A 26,834-nucleotide genomic window follows, 5' to 3' on the forward strand; every position below is an offset into this window, starting at 1 on the left:
AACGCTACCTGCCTGTAGCCCCTAGGGCTGCGAACTGCCGCGAGGTGCTGTCACAGATGGCTCTGCATCCCGGGGCAGGGGAGGGGGAGCAGTTCTGGAACAGTCTGCGCAGAGGTACGGGACTGACTTCAGCAGAGTTTCAACAGCACTTTTATTTTCCCTCATGAGCAGTGATACAGCTAATTCACAAAATAAATTCGCAGTGTGAACTCTTGGTACAGCTGGTAGGTGTTATTTACAGTGATCTGCTCTGTCTGCCCCTTTGCTTCTTTCTCAGTTCCCCAAGGCAGTAAGCCACGTCAGCAGATGTCAATCTTTTTTACTTATTTTAGCCATTTTTCTTCACCAGGGAAGCACTAAAGGCTGGCTGTAGCTCTTGTTCTTTCTCCAGGTTCTCATTTACTTCGGCGATCAATTTGGAAAGTAGGGTTTTTTTATGTGAAATAAACAGACGCAACAATCTTGACTCCAGTGTGTTTCAGTGATTTGGCTGTAATTGTTTACTGTATTTTAATTTCTCAAGTACAGCTACCGATATGTTACAATTTTGTTTTTAAATCTAAAAATAAGTGCCTGTTTATTGCATTGGGGCCAGTAACTATTGAGGAGATTAGAATGATCCAGGTACCAGTACTGTGACTGAGTATGTCCAGTTTATGCAAGTCAGTGTTGTTTTTCTTTAAAAAAAAAGCAAAACTTAAAGTAATCTTAAAGAAAGAAAGATCAAAGTTAAACTAACAATTAAAGAAAGCAAAACTTTGAGGAAAATGTGATGATTCTGGGCTTCTGGTCTTGTTTTAATGTAATGCTCCACGGAATCAGCAAATGCAAACTTCTCTGGGCTGTACCCTAGCTGACTGCGTGCCTTGTCTATTCGAAATGTATGAGTTACAGAAACATTCAATACCTAAAGCGCAAAAGAGTCAAAAACAAAGATATGAATACATAGGAAATTGGAACAACGTCTGTAAATGACAAATAATAACTCTACAAAGACAGAGTTAAAGGAAATGTAAAATAAATCCCCACAACCTATTTACATATGTGACATTATCTTTAAAATTGTTCCTCAAAAGAAGAATCTCGAAAGCCCAAAGAGGCAGTAAAAGCTGCAAAGCAGAATCTTCTAGTCTTGAAAACGTCCATTAAAAACGTTCTGCACTCTTATGTACCTAAGGAGGCAGATAAAAGCCGTCTCTTAGGTGCCTAACTATCTTCAGAAATGAGGGCCCAATTGGCCAGCCAAAGCCCTGTGGGATACTGGGCCTTGGAAGGAGGGAGCTGAAGCAGCCTCTCCCAGACTGCAAGCGTAAGCTCTTATCCTTTCAAAGACTGTGGTAACAAGCATAATATATTGCCTAAAATGTACGACACATGGATTTGCCCTGGAAACTGGAGGCTGCAGTAGTACTGAGTGGATTTTACTTTCTACTGACTTAATCATAGAATCATAGAATGGTTTGGGCTGGAAGGGACCTTCAAAGGTCATCTAGTCCAACCCCCCTGCAAGGAACAGGGACATCTCCAACCAGATCAGGTTGCTCAGAGCCCCGTCCAACCTGGCCTTGAACGTTTCCAGGGATGGAGCATCCACCACCTCTCTGGGCAGCCTGGGCCAGCGTTCTACCACCCTCCTTGTAAAAAATGCTTTCCTAATATCTAATGTAAATCTACGTTCTTCTGTTTTAAAACCGTTACCCCTCATCCTGTCACAACAGGCCCTGCTGAAGAGTTTCTCCCCCATCTTTCCTGTAGCCCGCTTGAGGTACTGGAAGGCTGCTGTAAGGTCTCCCCGGAGCCTTCTCTTCTCCAGGCTGCACAGCCCCAACTCTCTCAGCCTGTCCTCATAGGAGAGGTGCTCCAGCCCTCTTATCTTAAATTGCAGCTCAGTATTAACATGTATATGTGCACCCTGTGAGAATTAAAGGGAATTTACAAACAAACACTTTACCTCATTCCTGGTCAGCAGGGGAGACAGTTCCACAAATGGCTTCAGCACCAGATGAAGGTATTCCATTATCATGGCTGCATAACAAAAGATTTCTACTTCAGGTAAGAACAGTAAATTGCTGTGCCTTTCTGATTTTGGCATATCTCGCACTGTATGTGATAGTGAAGGATAATCATGTGCCCAATGGCTCAGGGCACCATTATTAACGTCACAGGACTACTTGCTCACAAGGAGTCGGGTTTAATCTTAACACTTTCGTCAGCCTGAATTAGGGTGCTTGTAGGAAAAGGGTTTGGAGGGTTGGTGACAGGTCTAGTGAAAAGATCATGGAACTTTATGAAAAATGTGGTTGGATCCATCCAAAGTTGGATTCTGTCTTAGCTGCACATGGGAGTTGATTCTGGCGAGAGCATAGGATACAGGAGAAAAGAAATTTACCCATGCAGCAAAGCAGATACTCTTCAGCCTATTTCATGAAGTCATGGATTTTTACATTTAACATTTTGTATTTATACCATGAACACGACAAAGTTATACATCTGTTAAGTCCTACATAAGACCTGTTTTTGTGGGACTTAGATCATTCTGGTTCCAGCACACTGCATAGAGCTGAACTTCACCCCCAACTGCTGCACACTAGATGAGCCCACAGCATATTATTTTTATACATGAAACTGAAAATTGTGGGCAAATTAAAAAAAACCAAAACATTATGGTACAATTAGGAATGAAGGTAGTGTGGACAGGAAAGAGAAATGTTGATAACATAGTTTTACCTGATGCATAAACTAAGGAAGTAGGAATACGTGTCCGTGGTTTACCGCAACCTAATCTTTCAAACTGAAAGAAATTTTAAAAACAAAGAAAAAAAATAGAAACATCAAACAAGTTTTAAAATTTCAATGCAGAAGATGTTTGTGGAAATATTTACTGATAAAACAGAAAAAAAATCATTGTAGCTGTTACTATTTGAGTTTTCAGTTCTCAGGAGATTCCAGCTAAACGTCACATGCAGACACTATGTAATTTTCAAGCAGCAGTCTTAAAATAATCAATCGAAACGTCATGGTGTGCTGATACCTAATTTAACATTGTGACATATTTATGGTTTTGACCCCACTGCTAACAATAAAATGATCTTTTGAAAAGAATGTATATGACAGTTTAATAATTAGGATTTATATTTTTTTTGTCCACCCAAAATAGCCACTGTTAACAGATGCACACCCAAGAAATGAAGAAAATGGCAACTCAAAAGACGATACTGGTTTAGATGGTCCTTTGGTCTCAGCGAAGACCTTTATGACTTTTATGTAATATTTTAGATAGGCTTTGTTCCAGAGCTAATCACACTGAACTTCAAGCAGGAATTAAACTCATGTTCAGAACAGAACTCTTACGCTCAAAGCAAACATACCAAGTGTAACAGGCACAAAAAAGCTGGAGTTGTATACCATCAAATAAATGAATGTATGTGGAGATAAAGTATATATTGTACGTACAAGTGGAGTTAACCATTCAAAAATATTGACGTTTTCTCCATCATGAATGAAATACACCTGGCCACTCTGCAGAAGAGGTAGAGAAGAGACAAGTTAGTAAAAATAATACTGCTTATAAATTGACTTCTTTATCTCACTTATGAGTAGCTTAAAAATAATGCAGCAATATAAAATATGCTGGATGTGCATACAAGCCAACAAACTGTCCACATGTGTTTCAATCAGTTGCACTAATGTGTGCAGTGAAATTGGTGGACAAGTGGTTTATGTGATTAACATGCCTTGGTATAAATTATTCATTACAGATGTGCCTGTACAGAATGGCTGTACTGACTACACAGCGATTACCCACTGCACTGACAGCGGTGCCGTATCTAACCTGTGCTGTTGACACCTATTCACCAGCTGGTGGGACACATTCTGCTCTCAGTCTAGTTAAAACTCACTGAAATCCGTAAGACTCCAGCTGTGTAATGAAGGCACAAGTTACCTCTTTCCCTTTTGCTTTTAGGGTTTTAGAAAAAGTAGTTTAATCTACTTTGAAAATTTTTCTAATAAACTTTAAGAGTAGTCCTTCTAGGTAAAATAAAAAAAACTGTGTTTACAAGGAGGAAAACAGTTGCAACTGTTCTTGAAGTCAATGAACCCAAATGAAATGTGCTTTTACATGCATATGGTACGGCAAGACTGATTATCACAGTTCAGAATATTACGTCTGGATCTATATACAAGGTAACCAGGGATAAATCTGCCTGAACTTCCAATCTCATTTTTGACACAGCAAACATTCTTTGCTCATCTCCCAGAAATGGCAAATATTATATTACAAAAATGCAAAGATGGAATGTTCTTGCAGAACTGAATATTCCCACTCTTATCACACTGCACAGCCAGTGCTGCCAGGTCTCGTGCTGTTCATAGCGCATTTGTCAACAACAAACATGGACAACAACATAAGCTAAAGGACCATAACACAAGCATTAATTTCTGCTACTGCACTCCAGTACAGGATGCAGTGGCAGGATCCACTGTCAAATGAAAACTGTGGTACTTCTATTGTTTACTTACAGCTATGTAGTTCTTTTCAGGGGTCAGAGCTTCAGCAGCTAGAATTTGAGCCTGTACAAGATTATCTGCGTGCACCCAGTTCATTTTAGCAGAAGGATCTCCAAACTTGAAGCTAAATAGCCGTCTCTCAATATTCTTCTGTAGACATAAACAAACATGAAACCAAAGCAAGTTGGGTTTTAAAATGAAGGACAGTGCACTTGTTTGTTTCTACTTAAATTACATTAATCAATTCAAAAGAATCAAGAGAAGTGCAGAGAGCTCTAAAAATATTGCTCATGAGGAAGGATCAGAAAATGTATTGAATATAATACGTCCTGAATTTACAAAAAATACAAGTCTCTTTTAAGGATAAGTAAAAGACTCTATGGAAAGGTAAGATACAGTTCTGAATGGATCAAAAGTATTCACAAAACTGGATCAAATTTAACAAATAGCTTTGGCTAGGAAAAAATGGAAGGTAATGCTAGGTTATGCATTTTTCATTTAAGAGGTACATTTTAGAAACTGCAAAATGTGACAGTTGTATCATGCCTTAAAATGGGCTCATAATAAATAAGCTTAAAATCCTAAATGGAAATCTTAAAAGATTATGTTTTTTTGGGGGAGAGGGCTAAAGAAAGCATCTCAGGTTTAACTAAAATCCCATTTTCCATTCTTAAAAAGTATTCTATTTAGAAGATTATAAAGTATATTTTGGCTGACTTCAATGTAATTCCTTATCTCAGCCACAAACAAAAAATATTTATTATGTGGTAAGCTTGAATCTATTATTTCCTCAAAGCTGTGTGTAACTTTATATTGTACTGATGCTTTTAAAATAACTGACTCATATAATTCTACAGGGATCATATTCTAAACACTGCAGTAGTCCTACAATTTAAAAGACAGCAAGTGAAAGAGACTAAAACGTGAGCACCTCAGCTGTTTGCCCTTCAGTAACCTATTAGCACCAGAAGGTGCTTCCGACTCCTTCTTTCATTGGATAGTCAAAGCTGTTAATAGTTGAGACTGGAAATAAGATATTTTGCTGTATCTCTTTTCATTAATATTTTAAACCATTTGGTGTAAGTTGCATGCAAACAGACATTTGAAATATCATAGATTGGCCTGAATCTTGTAATTATAATAAGCATTAAATTATAAAGCTGGACTTACATGTGCCTGTATTTTTAAAAAAGGCTTTTTAAATTTACTATACATTTTTTATGGATAGTGTATAGTGCCTGTTAACAAAAGTTATAATATCCTCAGTGGACAAATGAGTTATTGAATTGCTGCCCAATAAGAAGGTCAGTCAGTTTATAACACAAATAAGTGATGCTGTTGTATATCATAGAAAATTCTGCTGATTAAAAAATTAAAATACATACTGCTAGCCTTGGCAAGTGTCTTTTCTCTTCTGGTCCATAGATTCCTGGTGGGCGAAGAACACACGTGTGGAGTATTCCACCTCCTAGAAGAATTGGTGAGACCATTCTTAAGTGACTTTCACATGAGTACGTTATATGTTTGTCTGTATGAACCAAAGACTATGGTGGCAGAACTTACTCAGAAATATATTAACTTCACCATCTTAAAAAATAATACATACTGAAAGATGTTGAATTAGTAGTTGGATATTAAGTTGGCAGAATCAGAACAGCAAGATAAGTTTCAGAGCAATCCTGCCACCATAGTCAGATTCCTAGAAATTAGCAGATATTTCAAAACCTTTCTAATTAGTCCTTTGTCTCTGTGCCAAAGCAGTGAATGAATGTGCCAACTGTGGTGATGAGATTCCTGAAGTGAGCAAGTTATTGGTAGGAAAGTGGAATGAAACCAATTGATCTCATATAAAATTATTGACGGGAAACAGTGACTCGCTAGCAGTACCAGATAGAGCTGAAAGGTTCCCAACAGTAGGCACAGCCAGCTCCCACCAGAACTGCTGTAGAAGCTCTTGATAATTTCCGTGGTAGAAAGCAAGGACCATAATAAAAATCCAGTCACTTCCCAGGTACATCCGTGGGCTGGTTTATAATCTGCTAATAGCTGTTCTTATTAGTGCTTGAAAACGTGCAAAATACTCAATCCTGCTATGGCACAGGATCAAAACGTTTGGAACACTGACTGGTTCTAATTTAATTGACAAATGCAGAACTGTGTATTGCTCCTAAAATGAAGAGGGTCTTTGATGTGAAGAGCTGCTGAGGAAATGAGGGAAAAAAAAACCCCTTTGTTTTTTAAACAAAATAATTATATTGGCATGGAATACCCATCAATGACTTTATATCTCTTTATAGCCCGCTGCAAGTATCAAGTGAAGAGAGTCTTTTCTGTAAGTTGCCTACAGCTATATTTAGCTCAGTATCACTTGGTCCCATCGAATCATGTTGCACTTTACATTAATTTGTTTTGCACTAGCAGTTATAGTATCTCACAGGTGAGCTTAACTATTCAAGTGTATAACTGGCTTCCTCAACATGGAAAACTTTGGGAAGCACTAATAAATAATTCCAGGCTGTAGTATCAGGTGGCTTCTTCAGATTTAAATATATAACTTGGGGGGGGTGGCGTTAACAATTTAATTAGCATTCATGTTTTACTTATGTTGCATAATACAGTGACATTAAACACTTGGTTTTGTTTAATTTATAGTGGTCTTCATCTTTTCAGTTAACATACTGAACTCATTGCTACCATGCTAAAACTTTTTATGGACACTGTGGGACCTTAAAAACAATTAAAAGTTATTTTTAAGTGAAAATCTGATGGTTTGTGAGAGGGGATGGATAACTTAATTTCATAATTGCAGGACAATTTCATCCACTAAGGATTGATACAGAATGTTAGTGAGGAACAAGAAGAGGAGGAGTAAATTCTACTATGAATTCATGCTAAGACAAAAGTACCTGCTAGTGGAGTTCCATTAGCTGCTAGTACCATTTGTTCTGCAATTGATTTGGTTCTGGAATAATGATCAACATGCTACAGAGAAAAAGCAAATAAGTTTTTATCTATTCTTGCAATGACAGGGCAGAGGGGCATCTCTTCTGCACTAGTTTTCATTTAGCAGATGGCAACAAATACCTCAAAATACAGAAGCTATGGGGTATTAGTTTAGGATAAAACACATGCATATTGCTAAGGAAACCAAGCATTTTTGTTTATGCAAATCTAGTTAATTAATTTCAGCACATTTGAGAAGCAATAAATATATGTATGCTTTGAATGCTGCCAAGAATGTAATTGATCACTACTTTGTAATTTGGATTTCTTTTTCAGGTAATGGAAAAATCAAAAGCCAAGTTTTGAAGACATTACAATTGCTATGAATTATCCTACTCACTTTCTTGTGGCGCTGTCCCAGAGAAAATATTATTTGATATAGTCTTTAAAATATTATTCAATATTTTCTCTATCCATCGTTTCTTCTTGAAAGACTGTGAAGTACTTAATGGAGAGAGAGGGATGCAAAAACCAACTGTGTATGCAAAGCAAGCAGAAGTACTTTTTCCTTTTTAAGTGCAATATAACAATCTAAAATAGGCTGCTTTTCCATATCAGCTCTATATTGAATATGTCATCTTCGATAAGGGGGAAAGAGAAAAATCATATAAATAATAAATGGCACCATGCCCTATAACACAATCCCTATGTCCAGGTGGAATGGTATTAATGTTAATGGGACACTGTGTGAGTTATTTTCCAAAATCAAGATCTTGATAGGAAACAAAGACATTTATACTGCAGTGTACATAAAACTGATGTGTCAGGGTTGTGAATAGCATCTAAAAAGAGTGTAAAGAATTTTCTTTCTTCTTTCTTGGCACTGGATTCTGGTATCAGGCAAAACATGGTTATGTGAACTCCAGGCTTTTTAGTAAACAAAGAGGAAATGTGAAAATATAATACATCCCAAATACCTTTTCGATTGGAAAATATGGCACAGTTTCCTCATCACCATCTTCAATAGGAAGCCCTCCAAGCACCACATTTACTGTACTGGTGTATATCAGTCTAGTGATGTTCCTTTGTTTGCAGGCTGCGGCAATGTATAAAGTAAATTATTTTAGTGGAAAATGAAACAATATGGAAAAGAAGTTTGTATGATCTTTTTCTGAGAAACTGCCAAATCTTAAAAGAGCAAATCCTTCCATTTTATGATTGGGTGATGTAAAATGCAAAGCATATTTAAAGGGAAGACATCAGTGTAGAACCAAGTGCTTTATATTCTGGCACATCCTAATTTGGATGCTGTAAGCTAACACTGTGCCTCTGGGAGGGCTGCTACCAGCCTACTGAGACGGGCTTCAGCTCTAGCCAGCCAGCTGGCTAGTAGTCCACCTGCTTGAGGGCTGCCCGCTACCTGTGCACAAGCTATTAGATAACAATGAGGTTTACTGCTACAAAATACACATGGAAATAGTTAACTCCATACATGGATACAGATTCTGACAGAGCAAACATGATTACGAAAAGCTGAAGTCGTTGAACTACAGTGCTGGCTCTCATATCACACCCCATAACAGAATCTAGCATAAAAAAACGCAATGACATGTTTCCTCATCTTCTGCCAAAAATGTAAAGTTTGGTAAAAAATAGTGTGTGCCAAAAAAAGCCAACCGGCTTTTTCTAAGTGGTAAAATATTTTGATATGCTATACTAACACCCAATGGCAAGGTTAGATACATACCATCAATTATGATTCTTGTTCCATGAATGTTTACAGTTTCAATCGCTTCTCTGTTCAACTAGGAAAATAAGAAAATTGTGCATTTTTTAAGAATAATACATTTAAAATTCAATAGGAGGAGGTTATAAATGTCCCCAGATAAAGGTAATGAGTTTAGAGCTTTGATTATAAAAAGATCATTTAGGCTGCTGTTTCCAACTTAAAGAAGTCAAATGATGATTTTTAAACTGTGCCTGTATTTTTCTTGCATTTTTACAGACTAGCCTGCTTGAAGCAAAGAGAACCACAGTGGTTCTGAATGTACATTTCCAGTTATTGTACATCTTGCAGCAGTATGTTAAGTATCTGTGTTTCGGTAGTACTTCAGTAACCAGTTGCCTTTACCCAGAGCAATTCCAAGTATGCATTGCTCAATTGCAAACATCTTCGAATGATCTTTAATAATAAAAATTGTGGCTCAGAGTCCTACATCAAGTACATCATTACAGCTTTTTACCCAATGGCAAATAAGACTTAAAATACAGCTGTTGTTATAAATTAGTTACATAAAATAATTTATAATTTATTTCAGGTTCAATTCCTCCCAAGTGACCTTAAAGCCAGGAGTTCCGTGTGAAAGGCTTAGGGAAAGATCAGGGTTTGGGAGGTAATCTGCCTCCCTTGTCTTTGCTTTTGTCCTCACACTGTTTCAGAACTCTTCAATACTGTTTCCAACTCAAAAGCCCTGCCAGGCTGCTGGTAGAGCCTCTAATGGGGAGGAAATAAATTCACAACTAGGAAAACAGGACTGTAAGGAGACTGCAGCTAGCACACCAGTTTGCACAGAGCAATTTACCGAAACAGCATGGATCTGGATTCAGGCTCTTAGGGTAATCTGAAGAGATAAAATCTAATATGCAGTGTTACAGCATCAAGTCTATCATCCTCAGCGTGGGCAGTCACATAGGAAAAAAACAAACAATTTGGACTCACTTGCTCTCTTCCTGACATTCCATACGAAGCTACATGAAACACACAATCAGCCCCTTCACAGGCTGCAAATACAGCATCGTAATCCCTGATGTCTGCCTGTAATACATAGGAAAAGATATTTGGACTTGAAATCAAAACTGCAGGTTCGCATTTGTCATGTAGTGGGTTAACAGAGAGGGAATGTCTATATATAATTGTACTTACTGTATGTCCAGAGACTGAAAACTAGGCCCATTTCAGTACTTGCTGATAATCATACTTTCCTTCCATAGAACTGAAAGGACCTTAAAAACATTCATAAAGCCTCTTAATACCCCTGTGTTCATTCTACAGGTCATTACAGTAAGGCACAGATGCAGGCAGTGACTGGGTCCTGAGGAGTAGTTCAGAGTCAGGTGAAGCGGGTACTCTGTGCTACACTTTCCAGGTTTCATTGTTTTCCTTACTTCAGATGTACTAAAATCAGTTGACAAAAAATCATGTGGGATATTCACACAGTTAAAACGGTTATTGAAATTTGCAATCATTCACAATTAGGTATTTGGATTCTGTGAAAACTAGTAAGGCATTATGGAAAAGTCAAATTAACTAACTTTGAGTGCTGTGAAAACATAAATTATCATACCTGGATACACACGACTCCATTGGGAATTTCCTGGATAGGCTTGTGTATGTCATACAGAACAACAGAAGCGCCTGCGTTGGCAAGAGCACATCCCAGCTTGTATCCAAAATAGCCTCCACCTCCTGTCACCACTGCTCTCATACTTTTTAATTCAGTGCTGCACCATTTCCATTCACTTTAGAGGTTTGGCACCAGGTTGCTGCTACCCCACTCAGTATAAGTTTTCTGTCAGTGAAATACTGTCTTCTGTTAGCAGACACGTGTAACAATTTCTCCTCCGTGTTGAAAACTGCTCCATAGGCCTCCTGGATGCAGACGATTCCAGTGAGTTTCGTGTTAACAAGCACTATTCACAGCAGCAAAGTTTTACTTTAATGCAACCTGTTTAAGAGAGAAAGCTACCAAATTAGAAATTTGTTTAGAGAGTTTAAAGGTTTCTTTTAAAAGACCCATTTAAATTTTCTGCTTAGATTGTTAAGAGTTTGTTTAATAATAATTTTCACATTTTACAAACATTTAAAATGTCTGTATATTATATTAAAGACAGCATCCTGAAAACATACAACAAAAATTGCATGTTTTTGACTAAATATTTATTTACAAATGGTATCCAGAATTATAGAAGAAAAACAAAACAAAGCAAAAAAATTCCCTGATGCAGAGAACGTGAATTCAAATGTTTTCCACAAATGGGTCAGAATTAGAACAATGGTACGGACCATAATTTTTTATTAGCAGAAGAGAAATTGCTGCCTACATGAAATGCATCTCCTTGTCTTAGTTCAGTTCGTCCTGGTCTGTGTCACAAGCTCGCAGATGGCCTTTAGGGATCAGATGTGATACAGGGCCATACCTGAATTTGAAATCTTGAACTGTCAGAAAAACACTAAAGATGAACAAATTGCATTTAAGTTTCTGTGCTTAAAAAACAAACATGCAGGGCCAAGCAGAACAGCAGCAGAGCAAAACCCTAGAGCAAAGAAATCCCTAGAGCAAAAGAAATCTTTAACACTTCTTCCAGTTGTCCCTGGCTTATCACAATGACAGACATTTGAGAAAAGTGAACCTAGAACCATAGAATGGTTTGGGTTGGAAGGGACCTTTAAAGGCCATCCAGTCCAACCCCCCTGCAAGGAGCAGGGACATCTCCAACCAGATCAGGTTGCTCAGAGCCACTTCCAACCTGGCCTTGAATGTTTCCAGGGATGGGGCATCCACCACCTCTCTGGGCAACCTGGGCCACTGTTCCACCGCCCTCAGTGTAAAAAATTTCTTCTTTTCATCTAGTGATGTTTTCAACTCCTTTCTAAGAGACAGCAGCTGAATGTAAATTAAGAATGTACTGTGGTTTTATCATTGGCAGTTATGGAGTTGAGATATATGAGGATTTCAAAAGGAAAGGGGAATGCCTTATACTTATTTTCTTTTTCTTTAGCACGTGTATCAGAGAACAAGGTTGTCAAACCCTCACTTTCCAGTGGAACTAGAATAAAATAACTGCTATGTGACAGAAAGGGTCAATGACTACATTAAGAAAAAAGTAGTGGTGGAGGTTCTTTCCCAGCCATACAGGAACGGCCACGGGTTCATCACAGGCAGACAAGGCGTTTTAGAGGCCGTAGCCACCGATTTCCTCACCTCCCCTCACGGTCCCACCATAAAAGATTAAAAGCCACCCGAGCTCCCGCAGGCATTCTCTGCGACTCACTTGCGAATTTGCCAGGGGCACCGCGGGGCCGGGGGAAGATGTGCTCCGGCCAGGGCCCCAGCGCTCCGCGCCGCCCGGCCCGGCGGCCCCGGCAGGGGCGGCTGTTGGGGCCGGTGCCTCGCCGCACCCGCTCGGGCCGGGCCGCGGGGCGCCTGTCCCGGCCGGCCCCGCGCCCCCACCGCCCCCGCGCCGCCGGGGCTCCTCGGGGTCCCGGCAGCACCCCGGCAATCCCTCTGCACTCACAGGCTCCCGCGGCCCCCTCTGAGTTCCCGCTGCCCGCCGGGTCCCACTCATCCTGCAGCATCTTTGGGATCCCACAACCTTCCTGGGATATTGCTCGTTCCACAGCATCCCCGGGATTCTGCTCATCCCACAGCATTCCTGGGTCCCCACGGCATCCCTGGGATGCCACAGCATCCTGTGGTGGCTCTTACCGCCAGGTGTCTTCATACAGCCGCGACCACTGCTCGAAAGCATCCTGTCGGTGGGTAGGGCTCCGTCCACACCGAGGTACCTGTTGAATAGGTTGTTCAGGAAAAAAAACACCATCTCTTGGTTACCAGTCGGATGGTCGGTGGCGGGATATGGCTCATAGAGATGCAGAGCATCAGAAACACCTGCAAAACAGCCAGAATCCCCAAAGAAGAAAGATAATCATAAAGAAACAGGCACTAGGGTCTCCGATCAGCTCTGTGGTTGCTGGTGCCTGGGAGGGTGTGAAAAGGGTCAGGAGCTGCAGAATTTCAGTTACCCATCCCAGGCAAAAAATAACCTTTGAACAGGTTTACCTCTTCCGTTAGAGCTGTGCCATGTCTGAATGTTCATATTAAATTTTAATCATTTAAAGACACACTTGCAATTATCTTAGAACATAAGTAACTCAAACAATAGCCAGCTTAAACTAAGACTCAGTAAAGACTGACAGAAATGAGGCAGCTGGCTATTCCAAACGGATACTGAAAGTTGTCTTAAAACTTCAGAGACTGGATTTGTAATAACGATAAATCCATTGAACCAAGCCAGTTAGTATTAATCAGTACTGTTATAACAGCATCTTACCTGAAATGCCAAACCTCTGATCTGTTATTACAGGACTGGAATGGTGGGGCTTCATGGGGATTTGCAACCGCAAAGCCTTGGTGAATTCCTCAGTTAGCCCTTACTGAGGAGTATCCGAAAAAAAAGGCCACAGCCGGCACTTCTCACTGGGCTGCACTCAACTGCCTGATGTTGCTTCTGAAAAGTAATCCAGTATGCAGTCCTGAGCTAGTAGTCCAATAAAATCAATGTATAAAAGATTCATAAATAACTAATTTAAAAGTAAATTAAATGTTTGCATATAGTTAAAATGTTCATGCTGGCAAGTAACTTTATACTTCTGGTTTTCTATTCTGCATTTCTAGGGAAACAAGGCTTACGCAGTACCTCCCACACCGCTTCCTTGTCTGTCCATCAGCTGCACCTCTGTATCGCTAAATTGTCGACTTAAGCAGTTTCATTAAAACCTGGACAAAGGTCTCTCATGTACTGAGTTTGTTTAAGTTTCCTGACAGTAGGTGCTCAGGAATAGGAGAGAGGGCTGAGCAGTGTCCCTGCTAAGGGCAGATGTACAGCTCGAGATCACTTTGTATGCACAAGGACAATCTCCAAATGCAAATCCATAAGAGACCAGGCTTTACCTGCTTTCACTCCCTGCAGAGCTATCTTTTCTTGTCACTTTGTATTGTCTTTTACTTGTAATGTTTTATTCCTGTAGGGTTGCTGTTAGCTCTCCTGTGTACCCTGTGAATTCAAAGATACAATGAGAGAGCCTCCATAAACTTACTGGTCTTAAAAATCCTGTAAAATGCTAACACAAAGGCAAAACACAAGTACAGAAATACAGAGTGGAGATCATCACATGGCAGCGCTGTTCCATCACTCTTGTCTGTGACCCACCCTGCAAGTCCAGCTCTCCTGATCCATGTGAGGTGCAAGAGAGGAGCAAAGCTGGTCCCTGAGAAAATCCTTGCGACAGGTACCCTTATGAAAATTTGTCTGGGCTACACACGGCATGTGTACACGTAGTACACAAGGTACACACGTAGCTCATGTAGTACAACCCACCCACGAAGCAGCTAACACAAGGCTTAAGAAGGGAAAGAGACAGGCTGGATCCTCAGTCATGTCTTAGTGCTTGGCTTGTCAGCTCACCCTGAAATGGCAATTCGCTGAATGAACAGAGAGTGCCAGCACTGGTACAGGATTACGGATACCATGACTTGGCTTCATTTACAAGGAAAGATAGCGGTAACAGCTCGCTGTACTCCAAGGTCTTATGTGCCTTCCCTCTCCCTTCCCACAGACTCCTTAAAACCAGTATTTGGTTCGGTTATTTTTTATTATTACATTGAAAGGATAGTGTTTGATTTACAAACACACACACATAACAGTATTTATTACATTCTTTTGAACACAAAAACTATTTTACATAAATATGACTTAGTCCTCTCACCACCTGTTATTTACAAATATTTATTTACATTTTTTTTTTACTGTTTCCCAGGTCTTCATAATTCCTCATGCTAACATACAGTAGCTGTCGCAGCGGCTTCATCATAGGAATTGTTTAGTCAACCTTTTTTCATTGTTACACTTGTTACAGCACTGGAGTCCTACAATGGTTCCTCTTCTTCCAACTTCTTACTCTCCTGCATTATCATTTTCAGAAAACCATTCTCAGCATGAAGCAATCCATTGATGAAGATCCATTAAAACTATTCCTGCACCCGTTAGCTGTGAATTCTTTTGATGTTGTGACACTGCATTGTCCTTTGGGAACATTTCTTGATGTGTCCTATGTTTTCACTTTTGTGAGTTGTTTTGTTGGTTTGGGTTTTTTTTTTTTTTTTCTTTTAATGAGATCAGAGAGATGTCATTATAATAAGCAGAATAATAAAGTCCTCGGTGACTGAGGAATGTAATATGATCAGATCATTAATACTCAGAAGCAAAATTAGATTTTCTGGAACAGGTGGGTAGTTATTAGATTTTAGAAGAAAAAGAATCATCAAACTGAACAAAATGCCAAAAGCAAGCACCATTTTAAGGAACGTGTGATCTGCTTGGCAAGTAGGTCTTGTTTTAAGATAATGATCTAGCGAATCAGCGAATGAGATTTTTTTTTTGTTTGTAAACAAGTTGACTTTGTGCTTTGTCTATTCGGAAAGTGTGAGCTACAGTAACGTTCCACACCTAAAACCCAAAAGGACAGTTATGGAAGTGACTATGTGTCTATCTATCTATCTGTATCTGATTTTCTAGAACTTGGATGAAAACACATCAACAATGATATTGCAATGGAATTTAAAACACAAATAAAGACAAACTCGCAAAAATGTATACGTTGTTTTATACATAAGCTGTTATACTGTTTTAACACTAAGGTCATCTCACTAAATTCAGTGAACTGACATGACACAACGGAAAAGACAAGCTCCTTATGTTGAAAAATATCCTGACATTTCAACAATTACAAATAATCTACATTTCCAAACAGAATTTAAATTAGAATTAATATAATAAAACAAGTATGCTCTCCTGTTCAATCAAGGGAATTTAAATTTGCATCTCTAGATTATGCTATTTAGTAGTTTTAAGTCATATAAAATTCTTTTGCTATGTCTTCCGTGAAAAAGCATCTTTTTGTACACTGTAAGGAGAACTAAGGTCAAGCTTGCCACATATGCCATAAAAAGCCATGGTTGAAAAATGTATATATTTGAATACTTGCCATTAATATGTCACTTAAAATTTATGAAACAGTTCGAAGATTTTTTTTTTTTGCTAGAAATCTCTTTCTTATAAAGCACTAATAGCGTTAATATATTAATGTGCTTCATGGAATTAGAAAATTATTATCAAATTTTGAATGTAAACAATTTCCTGCAAGAAAATATATATTTCTAGAATCAGTAACTTCCTTGTTCCTCTAAATTTATAGGAGCTATTCTGATTTATTAATGTATTCTGCGTGATGAGCATAGTTACATCTTTTGCAGTGCCTGCAGTGTAAGTTGCTTTCAGCTCCCCTACTGGAATTTCAAATATTAGAAATGAAAAAATTACTTCCCATAAAAAGTTAGAGTAAAACATTTCAGGTTTTTAAAAATAGCTAAAGTAGTAGTAAGTACCCTTGGTAGAATCCTGGATTTCAGCTTTCTCCCAATCCTTCCTGTCCAAGTAAGATGGTGAGACTTCTCTTTGCTGGACAGTTAGTAACACAAGGACATCAAGTACTCTGAGATGTTCATATGTGCTCAGGCCCGTTTGCTCTTCCTGCTCCTTTGTAGCTGGTGGTTGGGCTAGGAGCCAAAAAAGGGAAGGCCTTAATTTGTACATAATTTACGTTCCTTTCCAGGGACAAAAGGAAGTATTTTCTACACATCAGATCCTTCTAAATAGGATGGTATCCCTTACTGTTACCTGGTAAAAGTATTGATAAAACAGCAGATAATGCAAAAATACTACTGGTACCATCATTCTGTAGATAAATTGTGCTAGATTACTAAAACATCTCACACTGTTTTTAAAATGTACACAGAAGAGAGTTCTTAACTAAAGAAAAACAAGAAAGAAATTGTTAACACTGATGTTTAAAAGTGAACCTCTCTCACAGTTGCGTGAAACTTCGGTAAGATAAAATAAACAAAACATCCAGTACTTCTAGGAGACAACTGCATAAAATACAACAACAGGAAGATGTCAGGGAGTTTGCCAGTTTGTTTACATGGGGAAGGTCCACATTTCTGAAATGTTATGTAGGCTTATCAAAATGTTACTCAGATCCAGACTGTAAAGCAATGTTGAAATGTAATTGCATTGCTTCATAGAGGAATCTAGTAAGCTTACACAAGCTGACTTCAAATCACATGCTGATAGATCCACTGTTAAATCTGAATTGAGTAAGAAGAACTCAGCATAAGACAGACAAGACACTACATGTCTCCAGTATACAAAGGGACACTTTTGTCCCCATACTAGTTCTGTGGGCACCAGTGCTGGCTACTGGGCCACAGAGAGGTATCAGATCACGGCCTGGAAGACAGATGCGTGGAGACCAGGGCTTTGTTCCTTTCATTCAGCAGGTCCCATTAACTTCATAGGTCTGCAATTTCAGGCCACAGAACAGGAGCAATGCTCCAGCTGTGAGGTAACAGGAACCTGAAGGAGGGTTTTTAATTGTGTGGAAGGTACTATGTGGAAAGGAGCCTTTAACAGAGACGTAACCAAAGCATGAAGAGCTAGATAGAGGTCTCAGCTGGATGCTTAACCTGAGTCACAGGCAGGATGGGATGCTCTGCAGTGCAAGGGCAAAAGAATAGCAGAAAAGCTTAAGAGACAAAGCTCTCTCAAGGATAGGATTTTGCTGAAATAACTGCAGCATAAAAATATCCTCTCTTAATTTGACTTATTAAAAAATTATTTAAGCTCTAAATTAGTAGAGTTGTCCAGGCTCATCATGCATTTGAACACCTCCTTGTGAACTTGTTCACGTTCAGATGCCCAGTCATATGTACCGACACAATCATATAAACTCAGAGTGGTGGACAGCTTACCAAATCGCTGATGCTCTCTGCAACCCCAGAGAAGTCTGGACAGATCTGTTGTAAGGTACTTTTGACTAGAGGTACTTAGCTCTTTGTGACTACAAAACCAATCATCCTCATAACAAGCATTGAGTCTCAAACAACAGAGAGCTGGAAAAAGTGAAGTGACAATGGTTAGATATTTATGTTTCAAGTGAGAGATAACAGAAAACATTAAAAAGCATTTAAATCAGAACATCTTGCAATGTTAAAGGAAAAGAAGAAAAGAATGTAACTCTTCTCTAAACATGATACCTTGCTGTGCTTAGAATTTTTGCTTCAAAAAGAGAAATCATGGTATCCAAATTTGGGATGGGGCACTTAAAAATATTTATTTTTCATATACTCAAATGCTAAATATTGTTACAGAAAATATTTCTAAGGAATGAAGTAGTCTTTTAAAAAGTTTCCCAACAAAATATTAATGCAAAACCAGGTGTAATTTAATACCCAAAGTATGAATCATTCAAATGCAATATTACATACTTCACGATAATACAACATTCATCACATTCCTTGCTAAGTTGGAAAAGTAAGATACAGAGGCAAAGTAACTTACCCATGGTCATGCTATAAGTCCATGCCAGAAGGGAAAAGATGATGCAGATCTTTATTCCTGTTATTAGACATAGGGCATGTTTTCTATGCCTAATACAGCAAAAGAACTACTGTATGCTAGGACTAAGTTAAGATTCTCTGAGCAGTAAGCACCTTCTGATTTTTTGTTAGGGAAAGGTATTAAGCATTCATCACTATGCATTTCAATAGCTTGCCTTTTGTAAAGACCTTTTTTCTGTATAACAATGTAATTATACATTTCTGTATAACAAAAACAACAGAAGAAAGTTACAGTTATATGTTTAGTAGAGATGATGCTATGCTTTTTCTGTTTTTCTCATGTCCTGTCATCTGTTAATGGCTGTTTCTTTCTAATACTATCTGATGCACTGTTTCTAAAAACAATCATATCTAGTATTTTAAACATGTTTTTCCTCTTTAAAAAAGTCTGAAAAATCAAGGTTTTCTACTATATTCTTGAGACAGCTAGCTGCAAAGCTAAAAGATCAGATTCTTCTCAAATCCATCAGTTCCACAGTAACATACATGCATTTACTGTTTAAACATTTCCATTAGTACAAATCCACTCATTTTATCAGTGATCATAATCTAATATTTATATACCCCAAATAAAAAATGTAACAAATCCTATTAATTTACAATTAACATACATTTTCATGTCAAAGCACCTCAGCAGTTACACACATACCAACACATACACTAATAAAAGCAGATAAACTGTGCATAGCACAAAGCACCATTTTAACTGCAGTATTCCACAGTAGGCTGGTACTCACATGGAACGCAGGAGTCAGCTGGAGCAGAATATACAACACTGAAATCAGACTTTTATTACAGAGATTATTTTTAATTCTTTATGGAGACAAAATAGTTGGAGGGACAGAAAATATACCATCTTCCATATCGAAGTATATCCAATAATTCACACTTGGGAGATGCAAATGGCTCATGAATAAACTCAAATTAAGTATCTGAATTTTGCAGTCTGAATCAATTTTCATTAAATATTACATACATTAAGCATCTGAGGTGAATTCCTAACCCTCAGAAAGAAAACAGGAAACACTCACAAAATATTAATGAGATGTCATTGTAGAGTTCCTCATTAAAAAAAAACGTGCATTTCATAAAAACATATGCCTCATTACTGCAGTTAACTTAAACTGTATTTTCTTATGTGGTACTGAAAAACATACTTCTAATCTTTCTAGGACAGGAAATATGTAAGAACTTAACAGAATTGCTTAGAAGACTGGCAGTGTCTGGTTTTACAAACATAACCACACTTTAATCAGCCACAAGATATTACTTGTTTGTACGTCTGATGATTTCTGAACCATCAACTCTGTATCCTACTCTGCTGCCAATACAAAAAGCAAAGAGTTGAAATAATTATTAGCAAACTTGTCTTGGCAAAAAACATTTATTCCAAGCTTTGTTTTCTGCACTTAGGTTCTCTCTTGAACTTCTGATGCAAAACTAGTGTAAGGAATTATCTTTCTAGTATCACAACCATTTGTCCCATCTGTTAGGGATAAGGAGCATCAGCAAACAAGTCTCAAACCAGCTGCCAAAAAAGATACCTGAGACATACCATCAACTGATCAAGGCAATTATTAGTATGACGCAGAAGAACAGATGAGAAACAAGAGTTGTGACCCTCTATAACTACTAATTATATTAGAAATACACTACACTAAAAATTTGTATTAGCTATATTGAAAAATATCCTCTACTTATATTTAACTTTGGAGAGTTCAGGGCTTGATTTACTTTGAGTCCTGCAAAGCCTGCAAGTGAAGTAAGTCAGCAGCACTTATAATCTGTAACTTCTTCTCTTGCCAGAAGTTCAGAGACAAAAAAGAATACACGTTTCCTCTTTTCGCTTGAAGCTTTAAGCAGACTCTGAAAAGAAGCAGGCTAGTGGTACCACTCCAAACCTCTTCAGCGTATTTTTTTTGGTCTAAAATTTAATCCTACAAGTCAAGCACATGAATAGTTTTAAAAATACAATTCAAAATACATAAACTGCATCACTCTTGACAAAATGGAAACCAAGTATAAATTAACTTGATTAACCTTCAGTTTTCCTTATTTCCGTGTTTAATCATGCTACAATGCGATGTACTTTCTGAAGTACATGAACAGGAATGTCTTCCTATACACTTTACAAGCAGTATAGTTTACCTTCGAAAGCTGAAAGATAGAGATGATTGTGGAACACTTGCCTCTCCCTCTACATGCCTGTGACAACTTTCTTGCTACTACAGGATGGTTATATATCTGTTCTCTCTCCAAGCATCTCTCTTCAGCGGTCAGCCCTTATATGCCGAATTCTGCACATATTTGACCAGGCTCCAGATTCCATTTTTTAAGAAGCAAGCATTCTTAACCAGTGGGTCTGACTGGATTTTTCTTTTTTTTTTTTGTCTCTTTGAATGACTGGATAATGGTTGTAAACCCAAATACAAAGTACAGCTATAGAAACAAGGATTTCAAAACCAGTCTCACTATATATCTGCCTTACCCAATTCCTTGGTGAATATCTTGGCAGGCCTAAGCTCTCCAGTGCAACTCTCTCTGTAGTTGTCTGCATGTCCACTTTTTCCCTCAGAAAGTTCTGTGGCAAATGCTTTTGTCTTGTTTAACCCCAAGAAAGAACTTCTGCACAGCAATTTATCTTTTCTTGTGTTTTTCACTTTGCCAATTTAAAAGCAGCAGGTTGGCTCTGTGAGAGGTTTAGTTTGTCCAGCTGCTTCTCGCACAACTTTGTAACAACAGTCCAGTGTTTGCGAGGCCGTCTTTACTATTAGTGGGGTCTTTTTTCAGTCAGCCTTGTTCATGAAACTGATAAATCATGCAGCCCATGTAGCAATTGTTATTACAGCCATTACATCTGGTCCTAATCCTCTAAGGTGCTTAGCTGTTTGCTCTCAGAAAGAGCGAAACCATTAATAACTACAGATTTGCCTTGCTCCTTTCACCCCAAACATAGTTCTCCTTGAACTAGTCTTTGTGTGTATTAGGTTATACAGTGGACTAGCTCAGCTAAGAACTAAAATCTTTACAAATGTTTTCAGCTTTGGAAAAAGTCACTGCTGAAAATTAATGCTTTTTACATTAGGCTTATGAAACATTATCCTTCTACTGAAACACATGAACTACATATAAACTATGATCTATTTGTGGTGACTGTTTACCTGAGCACTTTTTTCAAAGCCAGAATTGTCCTTTTGGTTTATATTCCATTTCTGTAGTAATAACCTGTTTGAAAGAAAAACAAAACACAAAGAATTACAGCAGAGACGTATAGTGGCTTTGTATCTCTGTTTAGCCATGTCCTTGTATGACAGAAAGTCTTTTCATTTTGGAGGTATAATGCATTTTAAAGCTCTCTGCAAGTACTTTTGCCTGCTATTACTACTGAAACAATAGTTTCTGGTTCTGGATTGGCAGTTAGGAAGAGCAGCAGTGAAGAAACATAAGGATTAATACAATTTAACTGTCCTTTGCTCCAGTTCTAGGCAGGTATCAAAGCTAGCTCGGAATGATACCAGAAGTAGCAGGGAACGCTATGCCACCTAAGCCAATTCAGTCTACTGAGGTACAGACAGCATGCCCTGCCAACAGGGCTATACTGCTTCCAGAAAATTACTTAGCTCATTTGGTCTGCTAGGATACCTCTGCCCGGCTTCACATTGTAGTGTTATCTAACTGTTAACAGAAAAGGGAAAAAGGAATTTCATGTTGAGGGAGGATGCTGAAGAGAAGATGAGGAAGAGAAAAGAAAGAGACCGACCTGGAGTGTTCTGGTAAAATATTCTTATTCTACAGAGAAGGAAGATGAAAATTACAGCAAAGAAAGAAAGAGGGGAAGACACACAACAAATTCTAGTGGGCCCAAGACTAGGGAAAGGAAAAAGATTAAAATCATTTAGACTAAGATTGAGAGATGAGATCTTTGAGAGGATAATGATTTTGTCAGATCCTTCAGCTAATCAGGAAATGTGAGAAGAGTGAAGAGGAAGGCTTAGGGAATCTTCCCAGAAAAAGGCAAATAGAAAGTTTCAGGTGTTTTAAGGCAAAGAGAAAGGGAGATTGATGGCAACTTGAAAAGTAGATGGGTTGATGGGATTGTTTGAGAACAGAAGAAAGATCTCACATTATTCCATGCAGAGAACATAATTATAGCAGAGAATGGATGATGATGCAGTTAGAGAAGTCAGGATAAGACAGGATACAAGGAATCCATACATATTTTGGAAAAGAAAAATAATTTTAATTCCTGAACAAGACATACTACAGGAAGAAGTACTAGAAAGGACATTGCGTCACATTAAAAAGAGTAAATTTTATCTTTTAATAATATATATGAAAAGAAACACATTGATTTGGCAGATGACATAACTCAGCAATGAAAACAACTTAACACAATTTCTCTTTGACATGAGGGATGGAGGGACCACAACTGAGAGAAAATAACAGCCCTGAAGTTGAACCATTGTTAGAATCTGCTCAGATTCTAAAACCTTAAAAATAAATCCTTCTGAAACAGACAGCTTGCTTGCATATAATTTTCCTAGCCTCAAAAACCCACTAAAATTGACAGTACAAAAAACTGCAATTATTTTTAAAGTAGCAGACACGAAGTCAGATGTTCTTGTCTTCCTTTCATGAAATAAAAAAGCAATTATTGAAAGATTCTTGATAAATACTCACCTCAAAGATTTTGCCTGCTTTAAGAAACTTCTAGCTTTTGCTACTTCTTGAACAAGTTTCTTTAAATCATCTCCTTCAAAGTAAGGAAAAACTGGATCCTGAAAACAGAATTAAAATAGTCTATGTTAACCTGCACTGATTTTCACTTCCTACCAACTTAATTAACTGAGCCTAAGCTCTAAATCTCCATCTCCCTGTTCCCATCCACTTGCTGAGAAGGTCTTGGTCTTAGAAGGGGACAGCAGAGCAACTCTGGATTGAATATAGTTCTGTTCACTAACATTTTTTTACTGTGGCAATCCCTGAGGTCTCCTGTTGCAGCATTAATGTGCTAAACACCGTATAAAGGTTTTACAATTACATAAATGAAATAGAAGATGGTAAGGATAAGACGGTATAATAAAAGCTAAAGTTAGCTTAAAACCCAGTGTCCAGAGACAGGAGGGTTTTTTTGCTTCTCTTTCAAAAACTATATTGCATTGTGTACTTCTTTCATGGGTTTGGTCACCAGCAGCCAGCAGACAGGCACAGTCAAGTATTAAGATTTCTCCTTTCGGTTTCAATGTGACGTATCTTAGGAATCTTGTACTTATTTTGCTCATGATTTTTCCTTTTTAAATGCAGTTTGACTACTGACGAAGAACTAAGTTGAAAGGAACAAACCCAAACTCAACAAAACCGATCAATTTAACATACATCATCATCATCAAGCCCCTCTGTCAACAGTCTGTGTGCTGCTAATTGTCCATCCACATCTCCAAAACTGCAATGGTAGCGTCCTCCTGTTTGAGAAGCAAGCTGCTTCAGAAATTCATTAGCTTCTCTGTCAAAAACAAAGTAGTAAGTTACTTATGAAAATTATTTCTCTGAAAGCAACAACAACAGAAAAGGAATTTCTAAGAATTCCTCAAAAACAACAAGTAGTTTGGAGGACATGATTATAAACTTCTGTATTATTTCTACACTGCTTAGCTGTCATAACCTCCAAAGACAGGCTGGTTTTGGACAAGAGGTTCAGTGTAACAACAGAACAAAAAAAAAAAGAAACTAAACAAGAAATCCAGAGGCCAGGCTGGCAAGTAAAAGGCAGTAATATTTTACACAGGGGAAAAAAAACCAAAAGCTGGGAGACTCCATCAAGGGAAAGAACATTTTGTGCATGCCCTGTATGCCCCGTATTTTATTCTCTTGCCTCTATTACTTGCCATTGTCCAACAAGAACCGTTGGGATAACTGGTACAGTTGTTACTCTACTCCATTGCACGTATGCTAAATCATAGACTTTTACTGCCATTTATACATCATTTTAGAGTCCTGTCTCCCAAGCACTAGCATTGCAAAGTCAAAAATAGTCAAACAGCCATTAAAGTAAGCTGCAAGGATCGATTCCATTCTAGAACTGGACACTAAAATCTCCCCAACTAACTGGGAGATTTATTTGAAAGGAAGCAGCAGATTTTGTAACTCGTAGTCAGAGGTGACATCTTTCTCCCTTACTGGCAGATTTCCCTAACAGACAGCTAACTACTGACCAGTTAACCAAATGATACACAAATAAATTAACTCAAAATCGTCATAATTAAAAAACTTTCCTTAAATACCTATAGCTGGCTTTTTCAACTTATGACCAATAATTCAAAGATTTACCAGAAAGGAAGCTCTATAAAAGCTTACAAAATAACACACTTTTCCTGTCAAACCTCACTTCTAAAATCACAAAGACCACAAACTATGTATCAAGAAGTCTACTACTTCTCCTCTTAATGGCTTCAGAAATGACATCCCGACTAACAGTCATCTTTTGAGGGCTTTAACTTTAAGGTCTATTAGATACCATAGCAGTATAGGATCTGGGCAATTTAATTTGGAGCAGTAATGGAGTTTTGAAGCAAATCCTCCAATTATTTTTGTTTGCCATGTGTTGGTTTGGCTCACAGTAGCTCTGTGGTGTGCCAACTATACTCCTTTAGCAGGGTATTAGTCTAGAAACTCCAGTCCACATATGCTCTCAACATTTTATCAGGTATTAGTGTGGTTGTACTACCACAGCATTCTCCACTGTAGACCTAGCAGACATGCCTACAGATGACTCCTGAACCATCCAGAGTTCTGAAAACACCCTGAAGCTCAGAATGGTGCAACCCTTGGTGTGCCCTATTTTTTTCATGACTATAATTTCTCAGACTTCCTCGAGATCCTGCTGGTCTTTCCTCATGCATCCTCACTCTTGTTTTGAAATCTTTTGCCTTTCCTATGACCATAGTTTCTGTTGCATGTTCACCTCCCTGAACCTTTTTTTTTCCTTTTAGTTTTTAGTCTCTTTTTACAGTTCTATTCCACTGCCGTGGCAACATCCAACTCACAGTTCAGAGGGAAGCAACTTAGGACCTAACAGAAACAATGCTGCTTCTCAGTTTGTGCTATGAGGGTCAAAAATTTCTTATGGCAGCTGGATAACTCAACAGCATTATCCAGACGTTGTTAACCTCCGGACTGCCACTGGGACAGGAGGGTTAGCAGGCAATGCTGCATTCAATTCAAGAATACAAAAGATTGAGGTCTTGAAGACCTGGGACAACTACTCCATTTTGAGGTGCCAGAGTAGACATGCACCTAATCTAGAAAGCTTGAAGAGCTAGTGGCCTGTTTGGCTATCTGCTCCTTGTGTCACACAGCCACAGCCACGAATGAGAATCTAGAGGAGTGCATACTTTTTGATATGGTCTCACGGTCCCCAATACTGGACCATGCAAAGATCCAGAAAACCTAGAAAAGGCACATCTAGAGATATATCTTTAACCCACACGCCACCATGGCTGGCATTAGCACTTTCACAGTGCTCCCGACTCCGGTCCAGGTCAATGTATTAACTTTTTATGCCTCTATAGGGATGCGTATATGATAGACTAGTGACAGAACTACAGGAATGACCTCAGTGCTACAGACTAGTGACATGTATCACTTCTCTGTATGCATGAAGGCAACTCTCTCAAGAACCTAAGGTATGGGAGATATAGGCCACATGGCAATTACCTGTGTCAGAACAGCCTTCCCATGTGTATGAATGTCTAGCTCAATCCTGGTGTTCAGTGAACTGAGCACGTGACACATTTTGATAACACAACCTTTTGACAATAAACAAATCAGTAATTTTAAAGATTTTTTTGTTCTTGCAAAGTATCATGTACCTGTCTGTACAGCTAAAAGAAATTGTGTGGATTTTAGTTTCTTGTTTCTTTCTCAATTTTTCAATTTCTTTCAAAATTAGACTGCAACTGGTGTCAGGTTTTCCATCAGTCAATACATACAGTGCCTCTACACCTTGGAAACTGAGAGCCTTCTGAAAAGTATAAAATAAGATTAAATAATTAGTACATTTATACGAAAAGTTATACTTAAGAATGA

At 38.3% G+C, this 26,834-nt stretch overlaps 2 protein-coding genes across 2 annotated transcripts in view; both read right to left on the reverse strand.

Moving 5' to 3' along the window:
• Window positions 1-679: 679 nt before the first annotated feature.
• SDR42E2 (short chain dehydrogenase/reductase family 42E, member 2) lies at window positions 680-16,884 on the reverse strand. The gene is given in 14 exon segments (XM_086760102.1): window positions 680-907; window positions 1,952-2,025; window positions 2,728-2,791; window positions 3,454-3,519; window positions 4,522-4,659; window positions 5,895-5,977; window positions 7,416-7,491; window positions 8,430-8,548; window positions 9,200-9,257; window positions 10,172-10,267; window positions 10,797-10,945; window positions 10,948-11,142; window positions 12,435-13,121; window positions 16,677-16,884. Coding segments are annotated over 14 exon segments (2,241 nt in total).
• A 3,704-nt stretch (window positions 16,885-20,588) lies between these two features.
• Window positions 20,589-26,834, reverse strand: part of VWA3A (von Willebrand factor A domain containing 3A) — a 31,397-nt gene continuing 25,151 nt past the window's right edge. The window contains exons 29-33 of the mRNA XM_086759859.1: window positions 26,618-26,769; window positions 24,126-24,252; window positions 23,430-23,527; window positions 21,911-21,974; window positions 20,589-20,686 (exon numbers count right to left, since the gene is read on the reverse strand). Coding sequence (XP_086615985.1) covers window positions 20,681-20,686; window positions 21,911-21,974; window positions 23,430-23,527; window positions 24,126-24,252; window positions 26,618-26,769 — 447 coding nt within the window. The 3' untranslated portion in view covers window positions 20,589-20,680. The remainder of the gene's footprint in view (window positions 20,687-21,910; window positions 21,975-23,429; window positions 23,528-24,125; window positions 24,253-26,617; window positions 26,770-26,834) is intronic.

This window comes from Chlamydotis macqueenii, chromosome 15, assembly GCF_036417535.1.
Source record: "Chlamydotis macqueenii isolate bChlMac1 chromosome 15, bChlMac1.mat, whole genome shotgun sequence".
Lineage (NCBI taxonomy): Eukaryota > Metazoa > Chordata > Aves > Otidiformes > Otididae > Chlamydotis > Chlamydotis macqueenii.